The 24,736-nt window shown below is 38.8% G+C and overlaps 2 protein-coding genes across 7 annotated transcripts in view; one reads left to right on the top strand and one right to left on the bottom strand.

The window, feature by feature from the left end:
- The first annotated feature begins 8,202 nt into the window (after positions 1 to 8,202).
- On the top strand, positions 8,203 to 15,038 carry Ars2 (arsenic resistance protein 2). Of its 5 annotated transcripts, none has more exons than XM_076311005.1 (16): positions 8,203 to 8,286; positions 8,682 to 8,826; positions 8,927 to 9,217; positions 9,434 to 9,628; positions 10,785 to 10,851; positions 10,927 to 11,171; positions 11,241 to 11,413; positions 11,496 to 11,627; positions 11,691 to 11,932; positions 12,015 to 12,155; positions 12,228 to 12,479; positions 12,548 to 12,718; positions 12,891 to 13,153; positions 13,228 to 13,503; positions 13,665 to 13,790; positions 14,695 to 15,038. In XM_076311005.1, exons 2-16 carry the CDS (start codon positions 8,705 to 8,707, stop codon positions 14,771 to 14,773), a joined length of 2,775 nt encoding a protein of 924 aa, XP_076167120.1. In that variant the 5' UTR covers positions 8,203 to 8,286; positions 8,682 to 8,704; the 3' UTR covers positions 14,774 to 15,038. The 5 variants fall into 5 exon arrangements, with proteins under 5 accessions (XP_076167120.1, XP_076167123.1, XP_076167124.1 ...); XM_076311008.1 differs by having other exon boundaries at positions 8,939 to 9,217; XM_076311009.1 differs by having other exon boundaries at positions 8,951 to 9,217.
- Positions 15,039 to 15,320: 282 nt separating this feature from the next.
- The window catches only part of LOC143146583 (uncharacterized), a 42,589-nt gene continuing 33,173 nt past the window's right edge, over positions 15,321 to 24,736 (bottom strand). The window contains exons 3-9 of one of the 2 annotated variants that reach the window (XM_076311011.1): positions 20,536 to 20,779; positions 18,153 to 18,615; positions 17,580 to 17,707; positions 16,653 to 16,772; positions 16,338 to 16,355; positions 15,822 to 15,969; positions 15,321 to 15,595 (exon numbers count right to left, since the gene is read on the bottom strand). In XM_076311011.1, the coding sequence (XP_076167126.1) occupies positions 15,499 to 15,595; positions 15,822 to 15,969; positions 16,338 to 16,355; positions 16,653 to 16,772; positions 17,580 to 17,707; positions 18,153 to 18,615; positions 20,536 to 20,779 (1,218 nt within the window). In that variant the 3' untranslated portion in view covers positions 15,321 to 15,498. The remainder of the gene's footprint in view (positions 15,596 to 15,821; positions 15,970 to 16,337; positions 16,356 to 16,652; positions 16,773 to 17,579; positions 17,708 to 18,152; positions 18,616 to 20,535; positions 20,780 to 24,736) is intronic. The other variant, XM_076311012.1, reaches the window with a different exon arrangement.

The following is a 24,736-nucleotide window of genomic DNA, read 5'->3' on the forward strand; positions in this document are numbered from 1 at the left end:
CGCCAAGGTGTACCTAAAGCATCAAAGATCGTGATTTTTCGTGATACACTTGTAATAATTTGCACGTGTTCCTCCACCGTGTACTTTTCCACGATTAATTTCCTATCTGTCTAGATAACGTATGTCGATTTTTAAGTTAATCGGTTCGACGTTTTAAAAGTAACGCGAAATTGAAATCGACCGGTTATGATTGGGACACCCTGCGTAGTCCGTCCAAAGAGACATCAATGTTTACATTAACGACTCTTAGACAATTACAGAGAGCTCTTTGAATCTTTTTAAAAAAACTTTTTCAATGCATACTGCACTCCCTCGATATATACTTTTGACGCAAACAAATTTCCAACGAACCGCTGCACTTATTCATCGTTTGCAAATTCTTTTCCATTCGATGGAAAACAATTAATGATTTCCGTGGAGCTCGAAATACACGGTGATCGTTAGGTACCATACAAACATTTTTTTTCATCAATTTTTGAAGATCGAAGAACGCAGGAAATTTTCTACAAATTCGTCGCGCAATTGTTGCTAAAAAATTCCCAGTGATCCCATTGTACGAGTAACAAATTAACTTTCGACGTACGAATGTTAATTTTCCAAGCAAAGTGTCGATGAAGGTCGATTCTGTTGACCTTTATCGGCACTATTTTCTTTGTTTTTTCATTCGATGACAACTGTGTCCAAAAATTGTACGTTCAGTTGCAACAAACGTCGCACGTAAACTTTGTTCCAACGTCTAGTCGACGAGGAATTCAGCTCGATGACTTTCCCGAGTTTTTTCAAACGAAGACAAACGGTAGATCGTGACGTGTCCAATTTATCGATTAATTTTCTCATTGTTCGCCGTGAATATTATTTCCGTCATCTTCGAAGCGTCATCGATCGAAGCTCGACGAGCCATCGGACCTTGGTTTGTCTTCTAGGCTCGTATCTTACGAAAGAAACTTTTACGATCCAATTAAACACTCCCTGATCTGTTATTGTATATCTATTGTACACGTGTTTTGTTTTGTTTTTTTTTTTTTTTTTCAAACGCTGTGATAGCATTATTCTCTCGTTTAAACTCTTACATCAAAATGCGAGGCGTGTATTACACTTACAAGTACATTCACTTATATCGAGACGGTTCACTTATAACGATACTTTCAAGTTCTCGAGGCTTCGCTCTTCGAAACGACACTTCTTGCACGATGTCCTGAACAAGAAAGCGGGGTTTCAGTATGGGGGAAAAATTACCCGAAATAAACCAACAGGAAATTGTGAAAATTATTTACAACTCTTAATATTTTCACGATAGTGATATCGGATGCGAAATTTAGATCAATTTCGAAACGATCGATAGAGAACTTTTTAGTGTACAGGATGACAAAGGATAATAAAACATAACACGTTTCTTCTAAAAAAAAAAAAAAATAGAAAAATAGTAAAATATAAAACGTAACAAAATTTACACTTCTCTTCTGTAGTATTGTGAATTATAGAAAACCCTTTAGTGTGCAATATAAGAAAAAAGAATAATCAAATATGAAAATAATTGTACGAATTTTTTTCTCTTCGTGTTTAGAACATTGTGAACGACTCCAAGTCTCTTGATTTTCCAGAGAAGATTGTCATAGACTTTGAAAATATCAAATCTATCGAGTTGCTTTACCAGGTCCTTATTAGGTCTTGTCTCCAGTACGCCTCGATGATTTGTTCTCCCGATTGAGTAAAATATAAAGAACTAGTCGAAAGAGTCCATTGTGGACTTTTAAGGATTTGTGGACTTTCGAGCTCTACATAATTGGTTGCTCGATAAGTTTTGTCGTTCGATAAGAAATGGAGCTATTAGGTTGGTCGTTTTATTTTTCTAAAGATGGTACTACCGTTTGATGAACATGTGTGAAGTTTCGTGTAGATCTGTCGACTCGTTCGTATATTTAGAATTGTTCAAAGTCAAAGTATCGTAGTATTTTTTTACAATGGAAAAAGCGACAACACTTATCGAACAACCTAGTATATATGTGTTGTGAAGTCTATGGATGTTCGAATCCCTGACATTCGTGCTCATTTTTTTCTTCTCATTCAAAAATTTAAACAGTTCGATACGTAGCACTATTCATTTCTTATTTATTAATCTTTACGACTTCAGAGTACTCCCGTTTTGCATTCTCCGACCCTATTAATCGTTTATGCATGCCAGTTAATAATAAATCTGTCAGGAGTCTCGTTTACAAGTTACTTTAAGTTTCTTTTTTCTTTTCTTTTCACCTTCTTTTCATCTGACAAATATAACAGTATTTTCATTGACAAAAGGACAATAACAAAAAAAAGTTCATCCTTGCATTGTTTCACCAGTACACATTAATCGTTTGACTGCATTCGAACCCGCGAGTAGCGACGATAAAATTTCACATTTATCGTATACCTCGGTGCCACATTTATCGTGGACCAAATGTCACATTTATCGTAGACTCGCGGGGTTACATCCATCGCGTACCTTTGGTGTCACATTTATCGCGCACCCAAGGTGTCACATTTATCGTGGACCTCTAAGTCACATTTATAGCGTACTCGGGTGTCATATTTATCGTGTACCTCGATATCACATTTATCACACACCACGAGTGTCACATTTATCGTGTACCTCGATATCACATTTATCACATACCACGGGTGTCACATTTATCGAAACAATACTCTAACCTCTAAAAGCGAAGCGACAGAATGTTTATCTCGATTCACAAATACCCCGTAAATTTTAGTTCAAGAAAATTATACAAATATTTACCAGTGCCTTTTACGAGCGTTTAAATACGACCAGTGAATATCTTCAAACAATTTTTTACTCTTAACGAGTAAAAATAAAAAGAGACTGAATTTCGAATTAATTAAATTCGCTCGTACAATAAAAATACTCTCTTTTTGTTAGGGGCTCGCCTTCCAACGAGTCTAGAAACGACTGTTGTATGTAAATCTACATCGAATGGTAAAATATAAATAATAGATACAAAGGTCGTCCGTTAAAACATAAATATTGCTCGAGCGAGTATACATATACATGTGCGGGCAAAAAAAGGCACGGTATGTTAAAATATTGTTTGCATCGTCGCGGTGTACGTGTCAGAGACCAAGATAATAATAAAAAAAAAGAAAAAGAACGTAGTCTGGATTTGAGTTTACCTTTCGAACGAAATCGATAATTTAACGTGCCGAACGTTTGAAAAAATTAATTTCGAAACGTCCAAAGTTTCTTTAACCCTTTCGTGCTTGTCTCCAAACGCAGCGAACATTATTCCTTTTTAAGGAGAAGTTGGTACATAAAAGAAATAAATTCTTCGATCGCGAGAGCAAAATATTCTTTTCTTTCTTTTTACGCATCATTTTAGCGTAAATATAATATGTATAAACTATTTTGGTTTTAGGCTACTCGAACTTATATTTGTCCTTTTCAAAGTACGCATTGACTCTACAACCAAAATTAATCGCGATACAGAATAAATAATTATTTTTATGTTTCACGCATCGCAATAATACACGGTACACAGTCCAAGGATAAAAATCATCATAATTAATTCATTCAAAATCATCTTTATTACTTCACCTGTGGAGAAACTGTTACATTTTTTCTCCAACCGAAAAAATACTCAGAATTTGAAATACACATGTTTTACATTTTGGATACACTAGTTTGTTAAATAAATTTGGTCGTTTTTCCATGGTAAAAAAAATACTACGATCCCTCTTTGCCCCTATGTCGTCCCATGAGACTTCAAGTAACTTATCAGTAAGGGCTAGATCTATAATAAATAAATAAAAGTTTCATTCTACATTTTTTCTCCAACCGAAAAAGTACTCAGAATTTCAAATACACATGTTCTACGTTTTGGATACACTAGTTTGTTTAATAAATTTTATTACAAACGAGTCGACAGATCTGCACGAAACTTCACACACGTTCCTCAAACAGTAGCACCATCTTTAGAAAAATAAAACAACTAACCTAGCTTCATTTACTTATCGAACGACGAAACTTCTTGTAACAACCTATTAATTAAAACTGAGAACGCAAAGTATCCAACGTAACTTTGTCGTTCCATTTAAGTTCCATTAGCGATTCATCGCAAGAGTTGACAATCGAGATTCACTCGTCGATAACATTGTCTTTGATTTTTCTCTTTTCTATTTCTTTCAGAAGTTTGTTGCTCGCGTGCTGTTCGTCCTCGAGTGATGCATTCTCGTAATCGCGAAGATCGTATAAATCTCGGTTAAACGAAAGAAGAAGGCTCGTGGCTTTTCCCAATTCAGATATCATCTCGTGTCCAGGATATCGACGTTTGAACAAACGCCGTTAACGAACCGCTCGATCTATAAATAATTCTGCGATCACGCGATATTATTGCACAATGATTCTAGGTTTTCCTTCGTTACACGTGGAAAATGCACAAATTCCCTCAAAGTACCTCATTACAACCACTCCTAAGTCTTTTTATAAATTTTTTTTATTTTTAGAAGGGTTCCAGAGGATCGAAAGAATCCATTTTCATTAACACTACTTTGTTCATTGGTTTTGACCAATCAGTCGAAATGATTGGTTTCGACTACTTTTACAAAGAAATTTATTTTTATTTCCATAGCATATTTTCAAAACACGTTACATTTCTTATTCTATAGGTACAATCAATTTCATTGGTCTCTCTTTTTCCCCAACAATTAATTTTCTCGAGAGACGTATGAAGAACACTTTAATGTACAGGAATCTATCGGTAATTCTAGTGTCAATAAGCTCGTTTTAAACTTTCGTGCTTCGAATATATAAATATAGCTACAGATATTTATTCTAATGAAAGAAATTTTAATAAAGTCGTCGATTCGTGAAGCATTCGAGTGAAATTTTTTAAATTTTCAGGATCGGAGAGCTCGAAATTTCGTAACTTTTTTTTTATTTTGTGGTCTCGATGAAATCGATTGATTTTCAAATGAGAGATTTTTTTGCTCTCGCGAAAAAGTGTTCGCGGTTTATTAATACACGAATGATCAAATAACGTACAATTCCGAAGATAAATTATTTATATTTACTTAGAAAGGTAAATCGATACTACTTACCCCTATCATTCTTTATGACGGATATCGATTCGTCGAAGATTGTCGTAATTTACAGTTCGTAAATTATAAGTATACAATGTTCGTAAATTACGTATATATATATATATATATATATATATATACAATTGCAATGCTGGTGAACAGGTATCACGTTTCATAAGTCGATTCGGAGAATTTGATCATTTTTCTCGCGAATTGATTAAAACGATCACGATATTCCTAAACGAATGTGTATTTAAACAATCTTTGCACACGTTAAAGTTAATTTCTGTATAGATATTTATTTTAATAAAGGAAATTCTAATAAAGTCGTCGAAAAGAATGCACGTCGAAAAAATTCGTTGAAAAAATGCACGTATGTACTAGTTAATTAAGAAAATAGCCTAAGTGAAAAATGTATAGATATTTATTCTAAAATATCGTGCATCGAAAAAAGCACGTATGTTAATTAAAAAAGTAGCCTAAGTGGAAAATCACATGGAACATGGAAACATTGAATTTATTATTAATTTTGTGTTGAAAATCATCGATTCGTTTTGAAAGTATACGCTGTGCTTTATAGTTCGTATTTATTTCTTGTAATAAAATAAAAAAAGGAAGAAAAAATTAATATCGAAGAACCGACAAAAGTCCAACAAACATTGAAATGTTTTTTCTGCTTGTATTTTAAATATTTTCTAATTGGATATATTATTCATTACACGGTTTATCTTTCAATGCTTACGATATTGTTTACTTTTCTTTTTTTACACTATTCCTCTGACAGTGTAAAAGGTCGACTATAGAATCGAAAGCAAGTTGGTCATTTTAGAGGAGATTCGTCTATTATCGTTTTTATCGTTATCTCGAACGATAAAGAAATATTGAAAAGAGGGAGTAATTTTTCGATAAGAATTAGAAAAAGACGTAGGTAGAAGAAAACGCAAGATTTTGCGCAAAATCCTCTTCAAAATGGTGAATTATTGTTGGTGCATTTATCTACGAAAGAAGTCTCTGTCGTCAGTCTTGACCAAGCATCGAAGTCACCGTTGCTTCTGCGTAGTGTCGCGCACAGATTATTTTAGTTCACGTTGATGTCATTCGTATCGATCGAAACGATGCACGAATACCGTAGTCCGCAACATCCTTAACGCGTTGACACCTCTACTTGCGTATGTACAGGCACTTGTGTGGGTCAATTCGAATGCAAATACATTTCTCGTACAGTATAGCTGGTACTGAAGTCAACCGAGAACAGTGCACTGATTTTATACGATATATAAAGAAGGACTGAATAAGTCAATTACGATTGTGTGATTTATTGAAATTTTCAGTTCAACGCAAACGTTGTATACCTATAAGTAGAAATTTTGTGTACACGTAAGTAGATATTAGAGTATTGTGTATTTATAAATGGGGATTGAAATTTATAAGTGGAATATTGTATATTTATAAATAGAAATTAGAATATTTTATATTTGTAAGTAAAAATTGGAATATTGTGTAACTGTGAATAGAAGTTTTGTGTACCTTTAAGTAGAAATTGGAATAGAGTATCTGTAAGTGGAAAGTAGAACATTGTATACTTATAAGTAGAAATTAATCACATAATCATAGTGATTAATTTTTATATACCTATAAGTAGAAATTTTGTGTACACGTATGTAGATATTAGAGTATTGTGTATTTATAAGTGGAGAGTAGAATATTGTATATTTATAAGTAGAAATTAGAATATTTTATATTTATGAGTGAAAATTAGAATATTGTGTATTTGTGAATAGAAGTTTTGCGCACTTTTAAGTAGAAATTAAAATAGAGTGTATCTGTAAGTGGAAAGTAGAACATTGTATACTTATAAGTAGAAATTAATCACAAATTAATAAACGAAAGAAACGATAACAATTCGGTTACTATTTTTAAGCGATATGTTGAGAATTCTAAAAAGATTCGCCGACTTAACGAAATATCTTTATGAGTTCGTTTTAATAGATACCGGTTTCGAATAATTTATACATCGATTCTGTATTTTCCTTCCATAAAGTATGTTTCAATGTAACGATAAAGTAGTCGTGAAACGAATCTGCATTATATCGTCTTTCGTTTGCAATCTCGTTGTATTTTCAATGCACGTGTGTTACACCCAACGCAATCGATATAATTTACGGCACGATTCATCGAGAAACGATCGAATAACTACCAACATCGCATCTCAATTAGGTAAATAATATTTATAGAATTATATCGCGAACCGAAAGATCTTTTCAAACTAATCCATAATCATAAATATATATATGGAACATAAATATGTAAAATAATATATATATATATATATATATATATATACACATATATACATATATTACATTTATATTTATATATTTATATTTATATTTATATTTATATTTATATTTATATTTATATTTATATTTATATTTATATATAAGATACTTTTTTCATTATAAACATACGATAGAAATTATTGTAAGAAAATTTCTCTTTTTTTCCTGTAGGCAAAAGTAATTAGAATACAATTATATTCAAAGAAGCAATATAGGTTATATTGTAGAACTCCAGCTAATGATGTGGGTATACCCGTGCGAGAGAGAACATGGCGGCGAGCGAAGATATATACAAACGACACTCTGCAGGGGGTCGTAATTGGCCGTGAGCCGATAGGACCGTGAAATTTTCCGCGACACAATAGAGGCCCATTAGTTGGTAGCCACTTGGCAACTATCTGAGCTAGCCAACGTGATTGGTCTACTCCTTCCGCACCCCCTAGTAGGTCTCAAATTTTGGGATATAAGAAGGATCGTTATCTTGAACGGGGACTGTTATTGTGAAAGTGCGGTTAATTGCGAAATAAATACAAGGCTTATCGAAAAAATTCATCGAGAACGTTTCGAATGTATTTTCTCAAGAGATAGTCACTTACTTTGTATCTTGTATTTGTCCTGTGTTTTCTTTCTGTACTGTTTCAAATATTTTCTACGTTGGATATCTTATATCGTGTATTGTTTTATCGTGATCGCGATTGATGCTGAACTTGGTTTGAATTTCGCGGATCTCGAACGGAAGGGGAATCGATAGACAGCGAATCGATTGTAATGAACTGACGCCGTGCCTCTCGAAAGGGGCACTTTGGTGACGCACGGTAACGGGTGGCGAAAATCCTCCGTGGTGGAGTTTTAGTTTTGTTTAACGGTGTACCTGAACTAGGTGAGTTTTTTCAATTCGTTTCCAGTATATTCTACAGCAACACTTTCCACGTATTTACTTGTAGTAAGATCGTTATACTTTCCCGAAGTAACGAAACGCGAGCAGTTCCGACCTTCTGAAAACGGTATTCGCGCGTTATTCGAATATTTCGTTCGAAAAATTATCGGTAATCCCATAAGGCTGGCTCTTAATCAAGCATTTTCGTAAAGGCGTGGTACCCTCTGACTCGTAGTTTCGATGATGAACAATTGGAAGTACTTGCTGGAAGCGTGCTAAAAAATACATATGTTCTAACTGCTTACTTAACCCCTTTTTGATACGGAACGGTGACGAGAACGGTAGCTTGTCGATGACTGAAACTTAAAAAACATGTTTTTACGTGCGACGTATTTCAGATTTGGCATTATAGTTTTACGCTATGGGTGACTCTGACGACGAGTACGATAGAAAGAGAAGAGACAAATTTAGAGGGGAGAGGACAGAGTCCTATTCCAGAGAAGGTCGCAGAGATGACAGAAGAAGGGACGATTGGGTCGATAGGTAACTATCGTATCTATGACCGTTCGATGCTTGCTTGCGTCGACGAAATGTTTCGCGTTCTTACAGCAATAGGAGACTTTATATGGACTGTCTGTTGTAGTTGTAACGATAGGAATTATTCTAGAGAGTGGTCAAGTCGCCCTAGACAACGCCCAGATTATAGAGAGTACCGTGGTGGCGGAGGTGGTGGACGAGATAGATACAGCCCAGCCAGATCGCAGGAGATGGCACCTCCGATGAAAAGAATGAGGACCGATTGGGACGATCGGCCAAGATACGGACACGATTACTACGGAGGTGGAGGAGGTGGTGCAGCTTCTTGGGGACCGGACCACTATCCCCCGCCCCATCATGGCAATCATCACTATGGAAACCATGGTAACAGTAGCAGGTTTGTATTTCTTCTGTTATTTTTTGTAGTGATCTTCTTTTCTTCAGTTAGTTTGTTCTGAATTTACAAACAGGAGTTGTCATGAAAAAGAGAGGTTGCGTTGTAACTATGCAAAAGAGGAGTAGATTTACTCCAAGATTGTTGGCTCGTTTGAGGTAGCGTTCGTACATTGTGTATTTTTTAACCGTCTGTAGCATCGTTTTGTATTTTGCGCAGTCGAGAAGTAGCCGGCAACTTCAGTAATTCCAATGTCGAAACTCAACCTCCGATGATGTCGTTCAAAGCATTCCTTGGGACCCAAGAAGACACAATTACCGATGAGGAAGCTATTAAGCGCTATAATGAATATAAACTGGAATTCAGGAGGCAACAGTTGAACGAGTTCTTCGTTGCTCACAAGGACGAGGAATGGTATATTTCGTTTTATTGTGCATTAAAATAATTCCTAACGTAATGTGAAGCTCAGCCATACTTAAGTGTGGATCTAAGAAAAATTAATTTCTACAGTGGTTAACACACGTTTCGTTCACTAAAACACTAAATTTGTAACTAAAATTTTTATAAACAAAACCGTATTTTGTGCTTATCGTGCTTATCGTGCCTATCCACTGTAGGAAATAATCTTCGTATCCCAACAGAATTATTTAATTCTGTCCAGGTATGTATGTACGGAGTGCGTATGTACGTTGGACAGAAGGAGGTTAGGGTGTAGTGGCTTTATAATTTTTGCTAAATTGCAGACACGATTTTATCGGTAATTTCAAGCCAATATGACCAGCTCTGTCTATCCCTACAGCGTACAGCCAGCAACGCCTTATGTCTTGGGCACAGATCACCTCGCTCGTTTATTTTTTCGTACGATATTTTATGCATACCGCGTCTCGCGCATCGCAGAAGATTCGAGGTGTCTATTAGGTAGTTAAACAGAAATGCGAGCTGGGCGCGCAAAGCCCAAACCTGCTCGCGGTAGGCCGCGTTCTAAACCCGTTTAATTATTATTGACATTCGAAAGATACGCTATCGTTACAATAGACCTCTGAGTCAACGAGAAAACTGAATGCGAGTAAAAATATCAGACCTACAGGTGAGGCTTCATTCTGTAACTGACAATGTTGACAGTAAAAATGATAACTTGTAAATAATCGTCTCGAGAAAAGAGGATACGCGTTAACGCTTAATCACGAGGAATGATTCGCTCTAAATACGGATGGGAAACGTAACCGTTTTACTTTTATACTTTTATACTTTATTCAACACCTGTCACGACTGATCTGTCGATCACGGTTGTATAATCATATTTCTGAACTCGAGTTCGTTCGCGACCTCGAGAGGTTTCAATCGAAAAGCACGCGCTGTGCTCCTCCATATTTATAAATATATATATATATAATCTCGGTATAAAATTGTATTGAACAGTTATTAAAACTAACGATTATTTTGTATGTAATGCGACTTTTCCAAACGTAATGAACGATAAATCCACGAATTGTACGTCTGTTTGCTTTTCTATCGACGAGAGATTTTTTCTTATCCCGACGCTAATACCGAATTTTCTGTCGATCGTCAGGTTCAAAATAAAGTACCATCCGGAAGAGTCGGTGAAGAGAAAGGAGGAACAAGTGGGAGCCCTTAAGGTACCAGTTACTCCGTTTACGTAATGTTTTCATCGAAGTGTTGAACGATTTTGTTATCATATTTTTCTCTTACAGAAACGCGTTGAAGTTTTCTTGGAAATGCTCGACATTGAAGAAATAGACAAAGTTTCGGTCGACGCCGATCAAGCTGACGCCTTGCTACATTTGTTGGACGCGGTGGTTATTAAATTGGAAGGCGGTACCGAAGAAGATTTACAAGTTTTGGATGTGAAACCAAATAATCCAATCCTATCTAAAGACACAAGAGATAAAGAAGATGCAAAGATGAAAGCTGGAGCTGAAAAGAAACTCGACAACAGGTGTGGATCGATGCTTGTTAAGAAATTGAAACAAAAAGTAAAGTACGATTTTTATTGTGAACTTTACAGTGACGCAAGTAAAACAGACGAAGCTTCGCGCACAGAGAAAACATTTAAAAATGGACAAGGCGTGGATGCCGAAACAAAAAGCGTAGAAAAAGACGAGAATTTGGTAGAAGAGGCTGAAAAACCTGAAGATAGTATAGAAGACACGAAAAAGGACGAGGATGCAGACGAGTCAGGTATTACATTTCGCCTGTTCGATACAAAATAACTGTCCTTGTTATTATTTTAATGCTCATAAGTTTTATTGTGGTGTAATAGGTCAAACGGAGGAAGTTAATGCTAAAAAGAGAAAACGTACCGATAGCAACAGTAGCAGCAGCAGCAGTAGCAGCAGTAGTAGTTCGTCCGGCAGCGACAGTAACAAACCCGACACACCTAAAGCGGAAACTCGTAAGTTTCGATAATATAATTCCAAGAAAATTACTACTCACAGTTTCACAATTTCTCTGTCAGCGGTTGCCGAAAAAGCGGATGCCAGTAACGAAAATATAGAGACGCGAGATAACAAAGAGGACGATCGAGAGGCTAAAGCTGATGGTGAGTTGTCAGAACCTAAAAAGTCTACGATAGAACCGGAAGCTGTGATCGATTTGGCCAGCGAAGATAAGGAAAAAGAACCTAGAGCCTTGCACAAGACTAGCAGCATCTTTCTTCGTAACTTGGCGCCGACTATCACGAAGGCGGAAGTCGAGGCGGTTAGTTACTTGTTATCCTAATGTAAACAGACATGTATTTTCTTTTCATCCGGATAAACGTATAAACAATTTATACCAACAGATGTGCAAACGCTTCCCTGGATTTTTACGAGTTGCCATAGCGGATCCTCAGCCAGAAAGGAGATGGTTCAGAAGAGGTTGGGTGTCCTTCGAACGACAAGTAAACATAAAAGAAATATGTTGGAGCTTAAACAATATTCGAGTAAGTGTTAAAGCAAATGTTCGAATAAATGCGTTAATCAAACGTTGAATGTACATCAAACTATCTTTACAGCTTCGGGATTGCGAGCTGGGTGCTATAGTGAATCGAGATCTCTCGCGTCGCATCCGAACGGTAAACGGTTTGACGTCTCATAAGCAGATAGTCCGACACGATATCAAACTAAGCGCCAAGATCGTTCACAATTTGGACAACAGAGTTGGTCTCTGGAACGAAGAAAAGAAGGACGATCATCACGCGTCGAAGCACGAAGATGACAACAAAGAGAACAGAAGCGCGCAAAGTGCCCGTGATGTCGAGCAAGCGGTAAGTCTATGTTCAAACCTCGAACTTGAGAAGTTTCGTTAAAATTGATCACCCGTACATTTTCGTAGGCGTTTGGATTGTCGTCCAAGAATCCAGTATTGAAGAACATTACCGATTATTTAATAGAAGAAGCATCAGCTGAGGAAGAAGAATTATTAGGAATGTCCGGTGATCAAGAGGAGGGACAACTCGGAGGTGACGGAGATGGTCCGATCGAAAGAGATCCAACCCTCGTCAAGGTACAAGTTAACTTGATCGATGCAGTTCTTAGTATGCGTTATTTGCTATTCGAGAAACTTCTTACTATTTGTCAAAGTATACTTGACTTTCGTTCAATTGAATTTTATGTATCGAAGAGGACCAAAACTCAAATGGTTAACAAATAATTTTCTAAGTTTTTTGTTTTTGCAGGTATTGGACAGATTGATACTTTACTTGCGTATAGTTCATTCTGTGGATTATTACAATCATTGCGAGTATCCGAACGAGGACGAGATGCCAAACAGATGCGGCATAATGCACGTCAGAGGATCGCCTCCGACCGCCAAGGTGTCCAGTACTGAGTTGTCGGAATACTGTCGCAACTTCGAGAGCAAAATGTCCGCTTTCCTGCAGCCAGTCGCGACCTTGTCTCAAGAAGAATTCGATAAACTCGGTGCTAAAAACGCAGAAGTGTATCCTTTGTTATATGTAGAATGCATTATTGTTCTTCGTTGCACGTTATTAGTTTCCTTGACCTGCAGATCAGTGAGGTGGAAAAATTTGTGCAAGCCAACACTCAAGAGCTGTCGAAAGACAAGTGGCTGTGCCCGCTCAGCGGGAAGAAGTTCAAAGGTCCGGATTTCATACGTAAACATATTTTCAACAAGCATGCGGAGAAAGTGGCCGAAGTGAAAGCGGAGGCAGAATATTTCAACAACTATCTGAAGGACCCGAAGAGGCCGCAGCTTCCCGAACATCCTGGAAACAAAGCACCTCCGAGAGAAGGCATACGCGAGGGATTCAATCCTTACGGTTGTACCACGTAAGTGTTGAGATATATGTATCACGATAATACCGCGATATCGCTAATTGCCACTTCACACGAACGACACGGTATCTGGCAAATTATTATTGGTTATTATCTATTGTTTCCTGTAACGACTGCAACAAGCAGATATTAAATAAGCTGCTTTTATCATACAGGTTCGGAAGTTACGGTGGTAGCGGTTACGGTGGTAGCAGAGGAGGATATGGGTCCAACTATGGTGCAGGATTTGGTGGAGGATTTGGAATGCCGCGTCCCAGTCGTGGTGGTTTCAATAGAGGACGGTAAGACAATCTCTTTCTTGATTTTTCGTACACCACTTTACCGTCTTCTTCGAGGCAGCTGCAACGCGCGTCACGCCGCGTCGAAGCTTCTGAATGTCTAGTTCAAAAAAAAAAAAAGTTCAATCCGAATCGTCAGAGTCGAGTTTCAAAATATTGTTTTTCGACCTATTGAACGTGGTGTGATACCGCTGTTTTACAGGGCTGCTCCGGACTCAACCTCGAGGCCTCTTATTAGTTATAATGACTTGGACCAGCTAGACATGGATATGTTCTAAGTTTATTCGAGCACACCACTCTCGAGTCTTTTGTACGGGCCTAAAGGCAATGAAAAAAATCCTAAATGATATCGGACTTCCGTGCTAGCAGATTTATATCTGAATTATGTAACACACATACACAGAGTAGAACGAGAGCAAATTGCCGATTGCTTAACGTGATGTAAAGTTTGCTATAAAAAAAAAAAGAAAAAAAAGAAAGAAAGAAAGAAAGAGATAATCCGATGTGTTACGACATCGGCACATTTTTTACCTTGTTCGACACGGGATAGAATTGACAACTTATGTATATAAAGAAAGAAAAAAAAATATATAATACATAACGTGTATTTGAACAAAAAGACAACTCGTGTCGCGTTTCTGGTTAGAAATCGATACGGAGAAATCGGCAGATGCTGTAATCCTAATAACAAAAGGAATAACAAATAAAATTATTTGTTACTGCTCATGTATGTGATTTTATTTTATATCCCATGTCTCCGTTTGAATTCCTATGTCCAGTTGGTCGTACGTCGCGCGTTATGGTTAATCGCCTTAGAGCCCGTGTCCCGATTCTCATTTTTCTACGATTGTACACGGACACGGTAGCACTAGAAATTAAACGTTTTAATTGTTGTTCAACGTTACAGTGGCGGTGGAGGAGACTTCCGACCAGTCATTCATTATCGCGATCTCGATGCACCGAGAGAGCCGGACGAATTCCTATAAATCTCTTCGCACGCGTGGCTCGAAAATTACGAGGATCCAAGGGAAGCACTTTTTTCGGGTAAACGGAACAACCGTACGGCGAAAGTAACGTCTAAACTTGCGTTCTATATATCTGTATATATTTATCGCACCGATAACCTTTCATTTAGATAAGAGATTAAACAGAGTGTCGCGAAGAACTCGAGGTCACGTAACCCACGAAGACTTTGTACGGATGCGAGGCAATCAATTGTATACAAAAAAAAAATATATATATATAACTGAAGTATACACATAGTTCTTAGATGTGTACAAATACGATGCACAATTAGAGAATCGTGCATCAAATAGATCTCTCGTTCAATGGTATGGTAACAAATACCATTGTATACGTCATATATTATATATATATATATATATATCTCACTTTGTAGTATCTGAAAATAATGTTCTGTTTAAACAACTCGCGTTGCAGTAAAAGCCGGTATTTGTAATCGTACCTATGATACACGCATTAATAAAATATATACATATATCGTTTCCTAATTATATCCTGCGATTAAGTATATACCGCTTGTAAACGATTTATTACGCACCACTGCATATCTATACAGCACAGTTACATATACATTTATATATATATATATATATATATACACATTAATTACATTCGTCTCTGTAATAAAAATACTGTGTACGCCTCGTGTCGCGAGTACGACGCCGACTCGTTCAACGCGAGAATAAATTTAAGAAAATCGATCTTTGCAGTGCCTCTCGTCGGTTCCGTCGCCGCAATCGTCGATCCCGTTGCACTTCATCCCCTTTGCGATGCATCTACTGTTTCTGCGCGAAGAAAGGAAATATTCTTGCGTGATGAGAATGTAAAATCTCCGAGGGACACGACGCTCTCTCTAGCGGTGGGATCGAGTTCGATATTTCGAATTCTTCGATAAAATTCGCATCGTTAGAATCGAGTTGTACCCGCGGTAAAGTAAACGTTTTTCGCGGTACGTGCACTCGATCCCATCTCCGAGCGGCGTCTGTGGTCTCGATATCGTTGAAAACTTACTGGCATGTGAATTCGTGCTTATTGCACCGTCCTTGGCACCCGTGAGGCTCGTCGGATCTGTCGACACAGTCCGGTAAGCCGTCGCAGAAACGAGCCTTCGATATGCACTGCCCGTTACTGCACGTGAACTCGTTTTCGGACGGACACGCTGATGTCAAACACAAAACAGTCGCCGTCGTAAGTAATCGGCGCCACGCGATCGATCGTATTTACAGCCAGCTAGGCGCGTGCATTTTCGATATTAGAGCGCGTGCAACGACCCACGCATCGAGAAGCCATCGATCGAGCGAGACGAGGTTAGGTCGAGAGTAAAATCAAAAGCGGCATTGTGCGCGCGTGCATAGACGCCAAGATCAAAGAGATCGTTGTGCGTGCACGCATACGTAATCGAAGAAAGTGTCTCGAGCATGGTAGCGAGCAGGCAAGCAAGCTTTAGCGTATCGCGATAATTAAGAGCAAGCGTGCGTGACATGCGAAAATTGAATACGTTCCAAACGAACGATTATGTGTACTCACACCGACCGAGATTACGACCTACGGAAGAAGAAAAGAAAACAAATACAAAAGTTGAAAAAGGCCTTCACCACCCGTAGGGAGGGATAGAGAGACAAAGACAGAGGGAGTAACGTGGCGGCTGAAGGTACGCGAATAACTCTACCGGTCGACGAACTATTAGAGACGATCTCACATAGGAAAACGTCCTACGATTACCCACGGTTATTCATTCGCGTGGGAAACAATATGTTTATAATTATATTTATCAGTCGATAATTCGTGAACCAGCAGCGGCGTACGCTTCTCGCGATCACAAACCTCAAACCTGTATCTTACCTAGCGTGCAATTAATCTCGTCGGCCGCATCCCAGCAATCTATCTTGCCGTCGCATCTCTTCTCCAATGGGAGGCAGGAAGTCTCGTTACCGCACTGGAAATGCGTCTCCAGATCGCAGTCTGCAACAAACGTGCCAACGCATTATCGCTCGGAATCTTCGTGCCGCTTCTCATGCATAGCATTCGCCATAATTCCCGGAGTAGGCTTCTCGCATTGTCTTCGAAGGAAGACAGTCCCTTATGATTCGAGGGGACAGAAACTTTAATAAGTTACAGAGGTAACGAGAACGAGACAAAAAGTTTATACAAACGAGGTTACACGCACGCAAACGGTCGAGACAATCAGACAAACGAACGCGCTGTTAATAAAGCAGAATAAAACATTCGATTTTGTGCAATGATAAAGTAATAATCTAAATTCTGTATACAACAGTTACACACGTATGCCGCTATATTTCGATAATATGTGTTTGTGAAATAATAGCTTTCTAGGTTAGACCGTGTAAATCAATATTTGCGACAATTTCTTAATCGAAACCCTATTATGGATCTTTTAACCTTAATTAAATTTTTTTGTAGTTACATGGTTTGCGTACACGAAGTTTTATCGAGTTGAACGTAACATTCGAATTATATTTACGTTAAAATCTATATTAGAATTTCCTATTTTTTTTACATTATTCGATGTCACTGTTTAATCAAGATAAGAATTTAAAAGTTCTCTCTATCGATATCGCTTTCGTGCACTATAAGTGGAAACGTTCCATAGAAAGTGTCTAATGCAACGCATGAGACGTGGGAGGTCTTTACCCGGTAGATTACTCGGATTGTTATAGTAAAACCTGACAAACTGAAGCCCTCGCGGCAAAGCCGATAAAAGAAAGTAATGGGTCGCGCAAAACTGGGCTAATGCGATATAACACATACCGCAATTGTACTCGTCCGAATGGTCGTAACAATTCATATGACCGTCACAATGTTTGTTCAGGGGGATGCACAACGTGTTCGAGCACGTCCACTCGTCGTCCAAACAGTAATGCTCGATCTCCACACACCTTTCGACAAAAATACACGATTAAATAAACAATAGAAAACTATTTTAACACAGCTCCGCGCACTAGGGTTACCAGTATCCTAATTTTCGACCAGAGATGCGATTTTTAAAAGTAACCCACGCAACTTGCAAATGAAAAATAAATGAAACCTGAATTTTTAAGTTAATAAGTATCTAATAAGATGAAATAACGTTTTATTACGTAACAATATTACGATATAAATTACTCAACTGTAGACAGTTTTTTAAAACTCAGAAACACGATAATAACTTACCGAGAGGCGGTAATTGTGTTTACTTTATTAATTTTAGAAACATTTCTTTTTTGCTTAAAGCGCCCCCATGCAGTGCATTGTTTGCTTTCACGTAAAGTAGGCTCTAATGGTAACCCTATTCCGACACCCGTGGCTGTGGAGTATCTGTCGATACTCGTTTCGTTTACTAACCTAAACGCGTCCACGTCGAGTCGATGACACTTTTGCTTGTTGACGATGCAAAAACCAGCGCATCCGGTCGGATCTTCGCGATCGAGACCGATCCTGCAGACTGGCACCTCTTCGTCTACGAGTGCCACGCACACTTCCCCGTGTAAACAGTCATCGCAATATCTCGTAGAGTTGACGCTCGTTGCTTCCGTTTCAGCATCCAAGACTGGCTGAGCGCCCCTCTCCGAAAATGACTGATCGCCGCTTAAAAGGACGCTTGCCATCAGGGTGCTGCTGCTCAACGCCGCTGTCGCTGTCGTCGTTGACGTCGTCGTCGTCGTCGTTGATGCAGTTGAAATGTCACTTTGTTGACCGCTAATAGCACTCTGAAGAAACGTTCCCGCGGATAGCGTGTTATTGTGCGACGAGTGACTCGCCGCCGATGATTTCAAATACTGTTGGATCATCTGTAGCTTCTCGGGCTCTGCAAAAAGAGTATTTTAAAAGGATGCTATTTAGCATTGATTAGCGCGTATAGTAGACAAGGACGTCGCCTTTGTTTCCACCAACTATACAGACAGGGAAGTTGTTAAAATTACCATGGCCTCGTTGCAACTTTGAATTTTAGGAAATCCTAATTTGCGTTAAAAAATAAAAATAAATAAAAATTACACAGTTTGTTTAAAGATTTACTTTCCATGCTTTTAAATTTTAAAGCTTGTTAATAATTTTATCAGTCTCTACTTTATCAGCTTGTACGAAAGGCTACGCGTAATTCTTTAAAATGATTGAAAATATAAACATTTGCCGTTTTTCAAAATTTATACAAAAATTATAAATCGTGTTTCTTTAATAATTAAAAATATTTTGTTTTTTTTCACTATCGACGAAGCGCTTTAACAAGGGGCACCTCGATACGGTGCATTATTTGGTTGCGTATAAAGCCAGCCCTGTGTACAGGGTATCCTCCCAGAAATAGACTGTCTTAATATCTTCGCTATTTGAAATAATATGAAGAAGCTTACTACAGTTGGATGGCTTCGTGGATAACACAATATGATGACAATAATTTTGTTGTGAGTGGAAGCGTTGAGATTCGAAGGTAAACATTATTTTTAACTAGTAAAAATAGATACAAGTGTAATATATTTTTCAAGATCTAATTAACTGTATCTCACTATAGCAGCCTGTCTATAACGTTCAAGTTGCATCTACTCACCTGTCAGGTTGTCACAACTTGATCCCGACCCTGATAACTTAAAAGACATGCGTTTAACCACGTGCTGCGGCATACCGGTGCATCGTAGCGCGAAGCCGACTTTATCGTCTAGCGATACGTTAAATATTTAATATTTTAAAGTTTTTAATTTTCTTACTACAATTATTCGTGATTAAGGACCGTGTCGTATACTTAAATTAAAACGAAACATATACTTATGTTAAAACAAAAAAATTAAGAATCTTCTAAACTGTGTTATGAACTTAATACGATCAAGATCCGTTGTTGCAACAAGCGGTACTATATTCAGCTTGTAAAGCAACGTTAAAATACAGCCTACTCTTTGTTTATGTTCTAGAGAGTCAAACTTACGCGAAGACGCAGCAGTTCGAACGCTTCGGTTTCTGATTATTTTGCAAACTGTCGGTTTTATGCTAAACGTATTTTAATAGTTTATAATTCGATCGCAAGAGACTGGACGTTTCGTTTCAATTTCAAAATAGACTTCGAATCTCCTTCGCACATTCACAGCTGCAAAAAAAACATGATCGTATTTAACGTTTGCGTAACAATATTTCTTATTCTTGTTTAAAATAGCAAAGATATCGGGACGGCCTGTTTCCATTGGAACATCATCCTACACTGTAAAGTATCGCGAGACACCTATGACATTAACGGAAGTAAACGACCGCATAAAGAAAGCCTCGGACGGTTAACCGTTGTCCACGGCTTTGTCAAAGAAATGACCGAGTCTCGCCGTGTCGAAGTTTGCCGGCTAGAAATAACCTCGTTGCTCGGGAAATAAACGGTCAACGCCTCTTGCCATTTCTCGTCATACACGTACCCCGCGCGCTTCCTGGGCGACTACGCCTTAACTCGATCGGTCCATCGAGCACGAGCGCGCCGAGGAAAGCGTACTGTTGACCCAGCGGTTAAATTCATCTCGTTGCTGCAATTACTTCGCTTCGACGAATTAAACCTCGGCGAGTCGTTCTCGCTCGTCGACTGGACACGGCCGCGGCGCGTTCGTGCACGCTTAATTGCTCGAAGAGGCGAGCGAACGATTCGCTTCGAACGTGACTTGCGCGATCTCTTCGGGCGCGCGAGCATGTGTATGCGTGTGCAGCACGCGCAGCGTGGAGAGGGAAATAAGAGTCCTCGCACGGAGAAAAGTCACGCACTTACCGAACACGATGTAGAGGGCGGCAGCTCCTATTCCCAAAAGCGTCAAAACGAGGATCAGCAGGACGACGAGGGATCTGGTGCATCCGGAAGCCTCGAGAGGCCGCGCGAAATGCAACGTCCAACCGTGGCGATGTTTGCGCAGTCTGGCAGGATGCGGAGGCGGCTCTCCTCTGACGCTTCGACGTAAATTGACGCGATTTTGAGAGGACGGAGTTTGCGTACGCACTGGGAGGGAATAGGCCCTCTGGAAAAGACAAACTATTGTTATTCTAACGCAAATCGTTTACTTTATTACGCGAATAAAAAAAATGTACCGGCCCATTAATTCTTTCCCTTTACGGGGAATCGATATGCTAAACACCTTCTTACTCGGGCAAGTTTCTAGTTGACCCGTAGTTACGCAGATGGCGTATATCGGCTAGTATCGAGAATAAATTCCGGTACATTTAACCTACATACGACGAGTGGCATGAATCACTGTGAAACGATAATATGTACTCTGACAATTGCTTTATGATATTTTTATTTTAAGCTGAATTAAGATCGTTACAGGTAAATGGAACGGTAACAAGGTTCTTCGAATCGTAAAGTAATAGATTGTAATTGTATTACTTTGTTCTTTTTAAATATCGAACGATAGAATCAACAGAAAATGCTTACCATTTTTTTATTTTCACCAGCAAGAGCGGTACACAGGACATTTCGACCATAAGGTAGCATAGTCTTCTTTGAATAGAAGAAAGAATTAAAATAATCTTGAATTTTTTAAGATACGAATAACGATTCTTTCGTTAATATACACATTTGCTTACTCGGTGAATAGGACCAACAAGGAACACTCCTCCAATTGACAATTTTCAAACAATATTCTTTATATCGGTCTATATTTATGTTCAAGAGATAAAGGCAAAATAAAGATTTTTTTTCGAAACTGCGAATTCGAAAATAAAATGATTTTTGCAATTAAATTGTGTACGGTTGGAAATTAAATGACTAGAAAGAAAAGTATGTATCTGGTGGAGGCTGTTGGCTTTACGTTACATTTTGCGGCGATACGGTTATTATTTTTGATTATTAATACGTAAGCAACAATTTTTACACCTTCCACTGTCCGTATTTGTTAGATATAAGCAACTCGTGCGACTAATTCCAGACAATATTCTCATCCCTTAACGAAGATCGTGTTTTCAATATTAGTTATTATTTACATTTTTGCCACAGTATTACCGATAAATTGGAGAAATTTCTTCCACGAAAATGAGTGCAAAGTATGTTGTGTTTATACTCATTTCCATCGTCAGAACCTCGTAAATTCGTCCACGATACTTCCACAAAGATACAATGCAAACTATAAAAAATTTTATTTCACATCTGTGAGTGACACCGAAACGAAACTCGAAGCTCGTTTGTTGTTATTGTATCTCGGTTACTCTCGGTGTATCTCGTTCGTTCTCCTCGTTGCTACCTACCCCGTATTTTGTTACAAAGAACGGAAATTTCCAAAATACCGATACTAATCAATGAAATTCTACTTCGATCGTAAATCGTCAACGATCGAATCGCAATAAGTGAAAACCGAAAAAGACAAAAATAAACGTAACAACGATACAATGAAGACCTCCGTCGAGAATTATCCTTACTCAGTTTAATCCAACTTCAGTTACACACATACGCTCGTGAATCTCCAACTCGTTCCTCGTCGTCGTTACGAATTAGACTTAATAACATAGCAGCTGAGCCTTGTCTTTTACACCGATCTGTACACGTATATTTTTCTCTCGTACTGTACAATAAAGACATTATCGTCGCGACACGTTGCGACCAAGTCAAACCACGAATGCAAACGCTACAAGTATTCGAATTGCGATCGTTACCTGAAGTTCAGCCATCGGTACCGCATTCTCTTCGAACTGACGTTTCTCGCTGCCTATCCGTTGTCACGATAGAGTTCGAGGATCAATTTCGGCGAACAGAGACGCGGCAACGTTTACCAGCCACTAACGTTTCGTAAACGGAACGGACGGATTGTAAATTGTTACCAGAGCCACCGGTGGTTCGCATCTTCGCGGAGCACTCGGTTCAACGTTGTTCAAGGTCACGAGAGACCCTCTCGTAACCGTGTTCGCGTTCTTACGGATCCGATTTCCGCGTTCCTCAAAATCATAGACGAAGGTACATTTTTTGCTTCGGACCGACGCAACCGCGGAGTTCCGGCTCGCTCTCGGTTAGGCTCACGTTTCGAGGCTTAGGCGCGTAAGAAACCAGCGTGGCTACCGTCACAGTGGTCCGAGTCGAACTGACTACCTACAGCTCCCGGTGGCGCTTTACCTGACCGCGATCGTCCTTCTAACCTAGTGTTCGAATTTTAATCGAATCAACGATCGTCGAGATTTCCATCACAACGAATCCATTCGATCGTTCTTCCAGCTCGGTGTGATTCGAATTTTAATCGAAACGACGTCGATTTACATTCGAACGGGTATTCGGATGGACGCGTTGAACGCCGCTGGGTCACTGGTGACCCTGACTTCAAAATGCGCGGTTCAAGCGCTCACGCGGGAAATGTAGATTGGAAACTTTTGAATAAGGTTCTTGTCACTGACCATTATATACAATAATAAATTGTATAACAATTGTAACCGATTATTTCTAACTTTTTGATTTATAGTTTCAATGAACGCGAGGTTCGTTCTAAAAATTGATACGCAACGACAGATCTCGATTTCTGGAGATTAGTTGATTTTTTGTTTATTGTTTGTATATTTCCTCCACGCCCGAAACATCTTTAAGATAAAAGGGTTTGTCTTGATTTTTCGTTCACGCGGTTAAAGAATATTTAAAAAGAAACAAAAAACATTCGTTACATGAAAATGGTCGTTAAAGTACATCAGGTACTTGAATTTCCCAAGAAAGGATTTGCCTTGATTTTTCGTTCGAGCGTTTAAAAAATATTTAAAAAGAAACAAAAAACATTCGTTACATGGAAATGGTCGCTAAGAGTCACCCCCGGGCAGTAGTCGGTAAAAAGTGTCGAGAATGACAGGGGTCCGTGATCTCGTGGTGTTACGATCGGTAGCACTGGTTGAATGGAAGGATAAATTCTTCGAAACGATTCACAAGTCGATCGGTCTCGATCGCGTGCTAGGTCCGGCGCGGCGCGGCGCCGCGTTTCTTCCGCTGGAATTCGCGCGCGTTCACTTACGAGAGGCTCGAGCGTGGCGGCGTGGCGCAGGCAGACGACCATCGTGTCTGGCTATAGATAGACGTTTTCCACTTCCGTTCCGTTTTGTTCCTTTAGAACGCCAGACGCCAGAAACCGAGAACGCGCGGCTTCCTCGCACGGAGAGTCTCGCGTCTGCCCGAGGAGACCGTTCGCCACGGAGACCGGCGTTGACAGGTTAGAAGCGTCGTTCTAAATTTAATCTATAAATCCGGTGAAATCATTCGCGTCTCTTCCGATCGCCGCGGCGATCGCGACCAATCGCGTACCTCTTGGATAATCCGAACGCTAGATAACATAGAAGATAGAAACTTTGGTACAGGAAAAAAAAAGAAGTAACGCGCGCATGCGCGCGCACCCACGGGAAAGAGACAGAGGGCGTTTATTACATTGTCTCCGACAGGGTTTCCTAAGAGCATTTAACCAAAATACAAAGTGCACGCGGTACGTAAGCGCGTAAATAGAGAATAAAGGTACGAATGAAATTAACAAAAATTGTTGAAAAAGTATAAGATATACCTTTATCAGTATATTAAGTAAAAAAAGTAGGATATTACTCGTCGATAATATCGAATATGTACGAAATACGAAAGGGATAATCGTATTGCGGTACACTTTTCGTTGTACTAAGAAACGCGTGAAAAATTCTGTCGGCAATGCAAGGCGTTGGATTCGCGGGTATACTGGATTAGAGTTATCAACCGTGACGATTCTTACTCTTTTTGAAACGACGAAATAAAAATAACAGACTATCTAATCTAATTCAAAGATAAAAATTGAGAAATGTCCAAGTCGGTCTCGATTCTCTACAAAGTATACGTTTAACTACAAAATAAGTTGAAAGATTTGTACGAATAATCGTTACTCGAAATTTGTTTTAATTTACACATTTAATTGCGCTGAGATTTTATTCCACTTTGAATCGATAACGTTGAAAGCACGGAAGTAGTAAGAAGACTCACGAGCCTCCGATTCGTGTGA

Source organism: Ptiloglossa arizonensis, chromosome 5 (assembly GCF_051014685.1).
Source record: "Ptiloglossa arizonensis isolate GNS036 chromosome 5, iyPtiAriz1_principal, whole genome shotgun sequence".
Taxonomy (NCBI): Eukaryota; Metazoa; Arthropoda; class Insecta; order Hymenoptera; family Colletidae; genus Ptiloglossa; species Ptiloglossa arizonensis.

What these genes read in the sequence shown, in the direction of transcription:
- Ars2 (XM_076311005.1), top strand. Translation starts at nt 8,705, where the DNA reads ATGGGTGACTCTGACGACGAGTACGATAGAAAGAGAAGAGACAAATTT. An exon ending in CCCGTGATGTCGAGCAAGCG is followed by an intron (nt 12,480 to 12,547) that starts GTAAGTCTATGT and finishes ACATTTTCGTAG; the next exon opens with GCGTTTGGATTGTCGTCCAA. An exon ending in GAGATCCAACCCTCGTCAAG is followed by an intron (nt 12,719 to 12,890) that starts GTACAAGTTAAC and finishes TTGTTTTTGCAG; the next exon opens with GTATTGGACAGATTGATACT.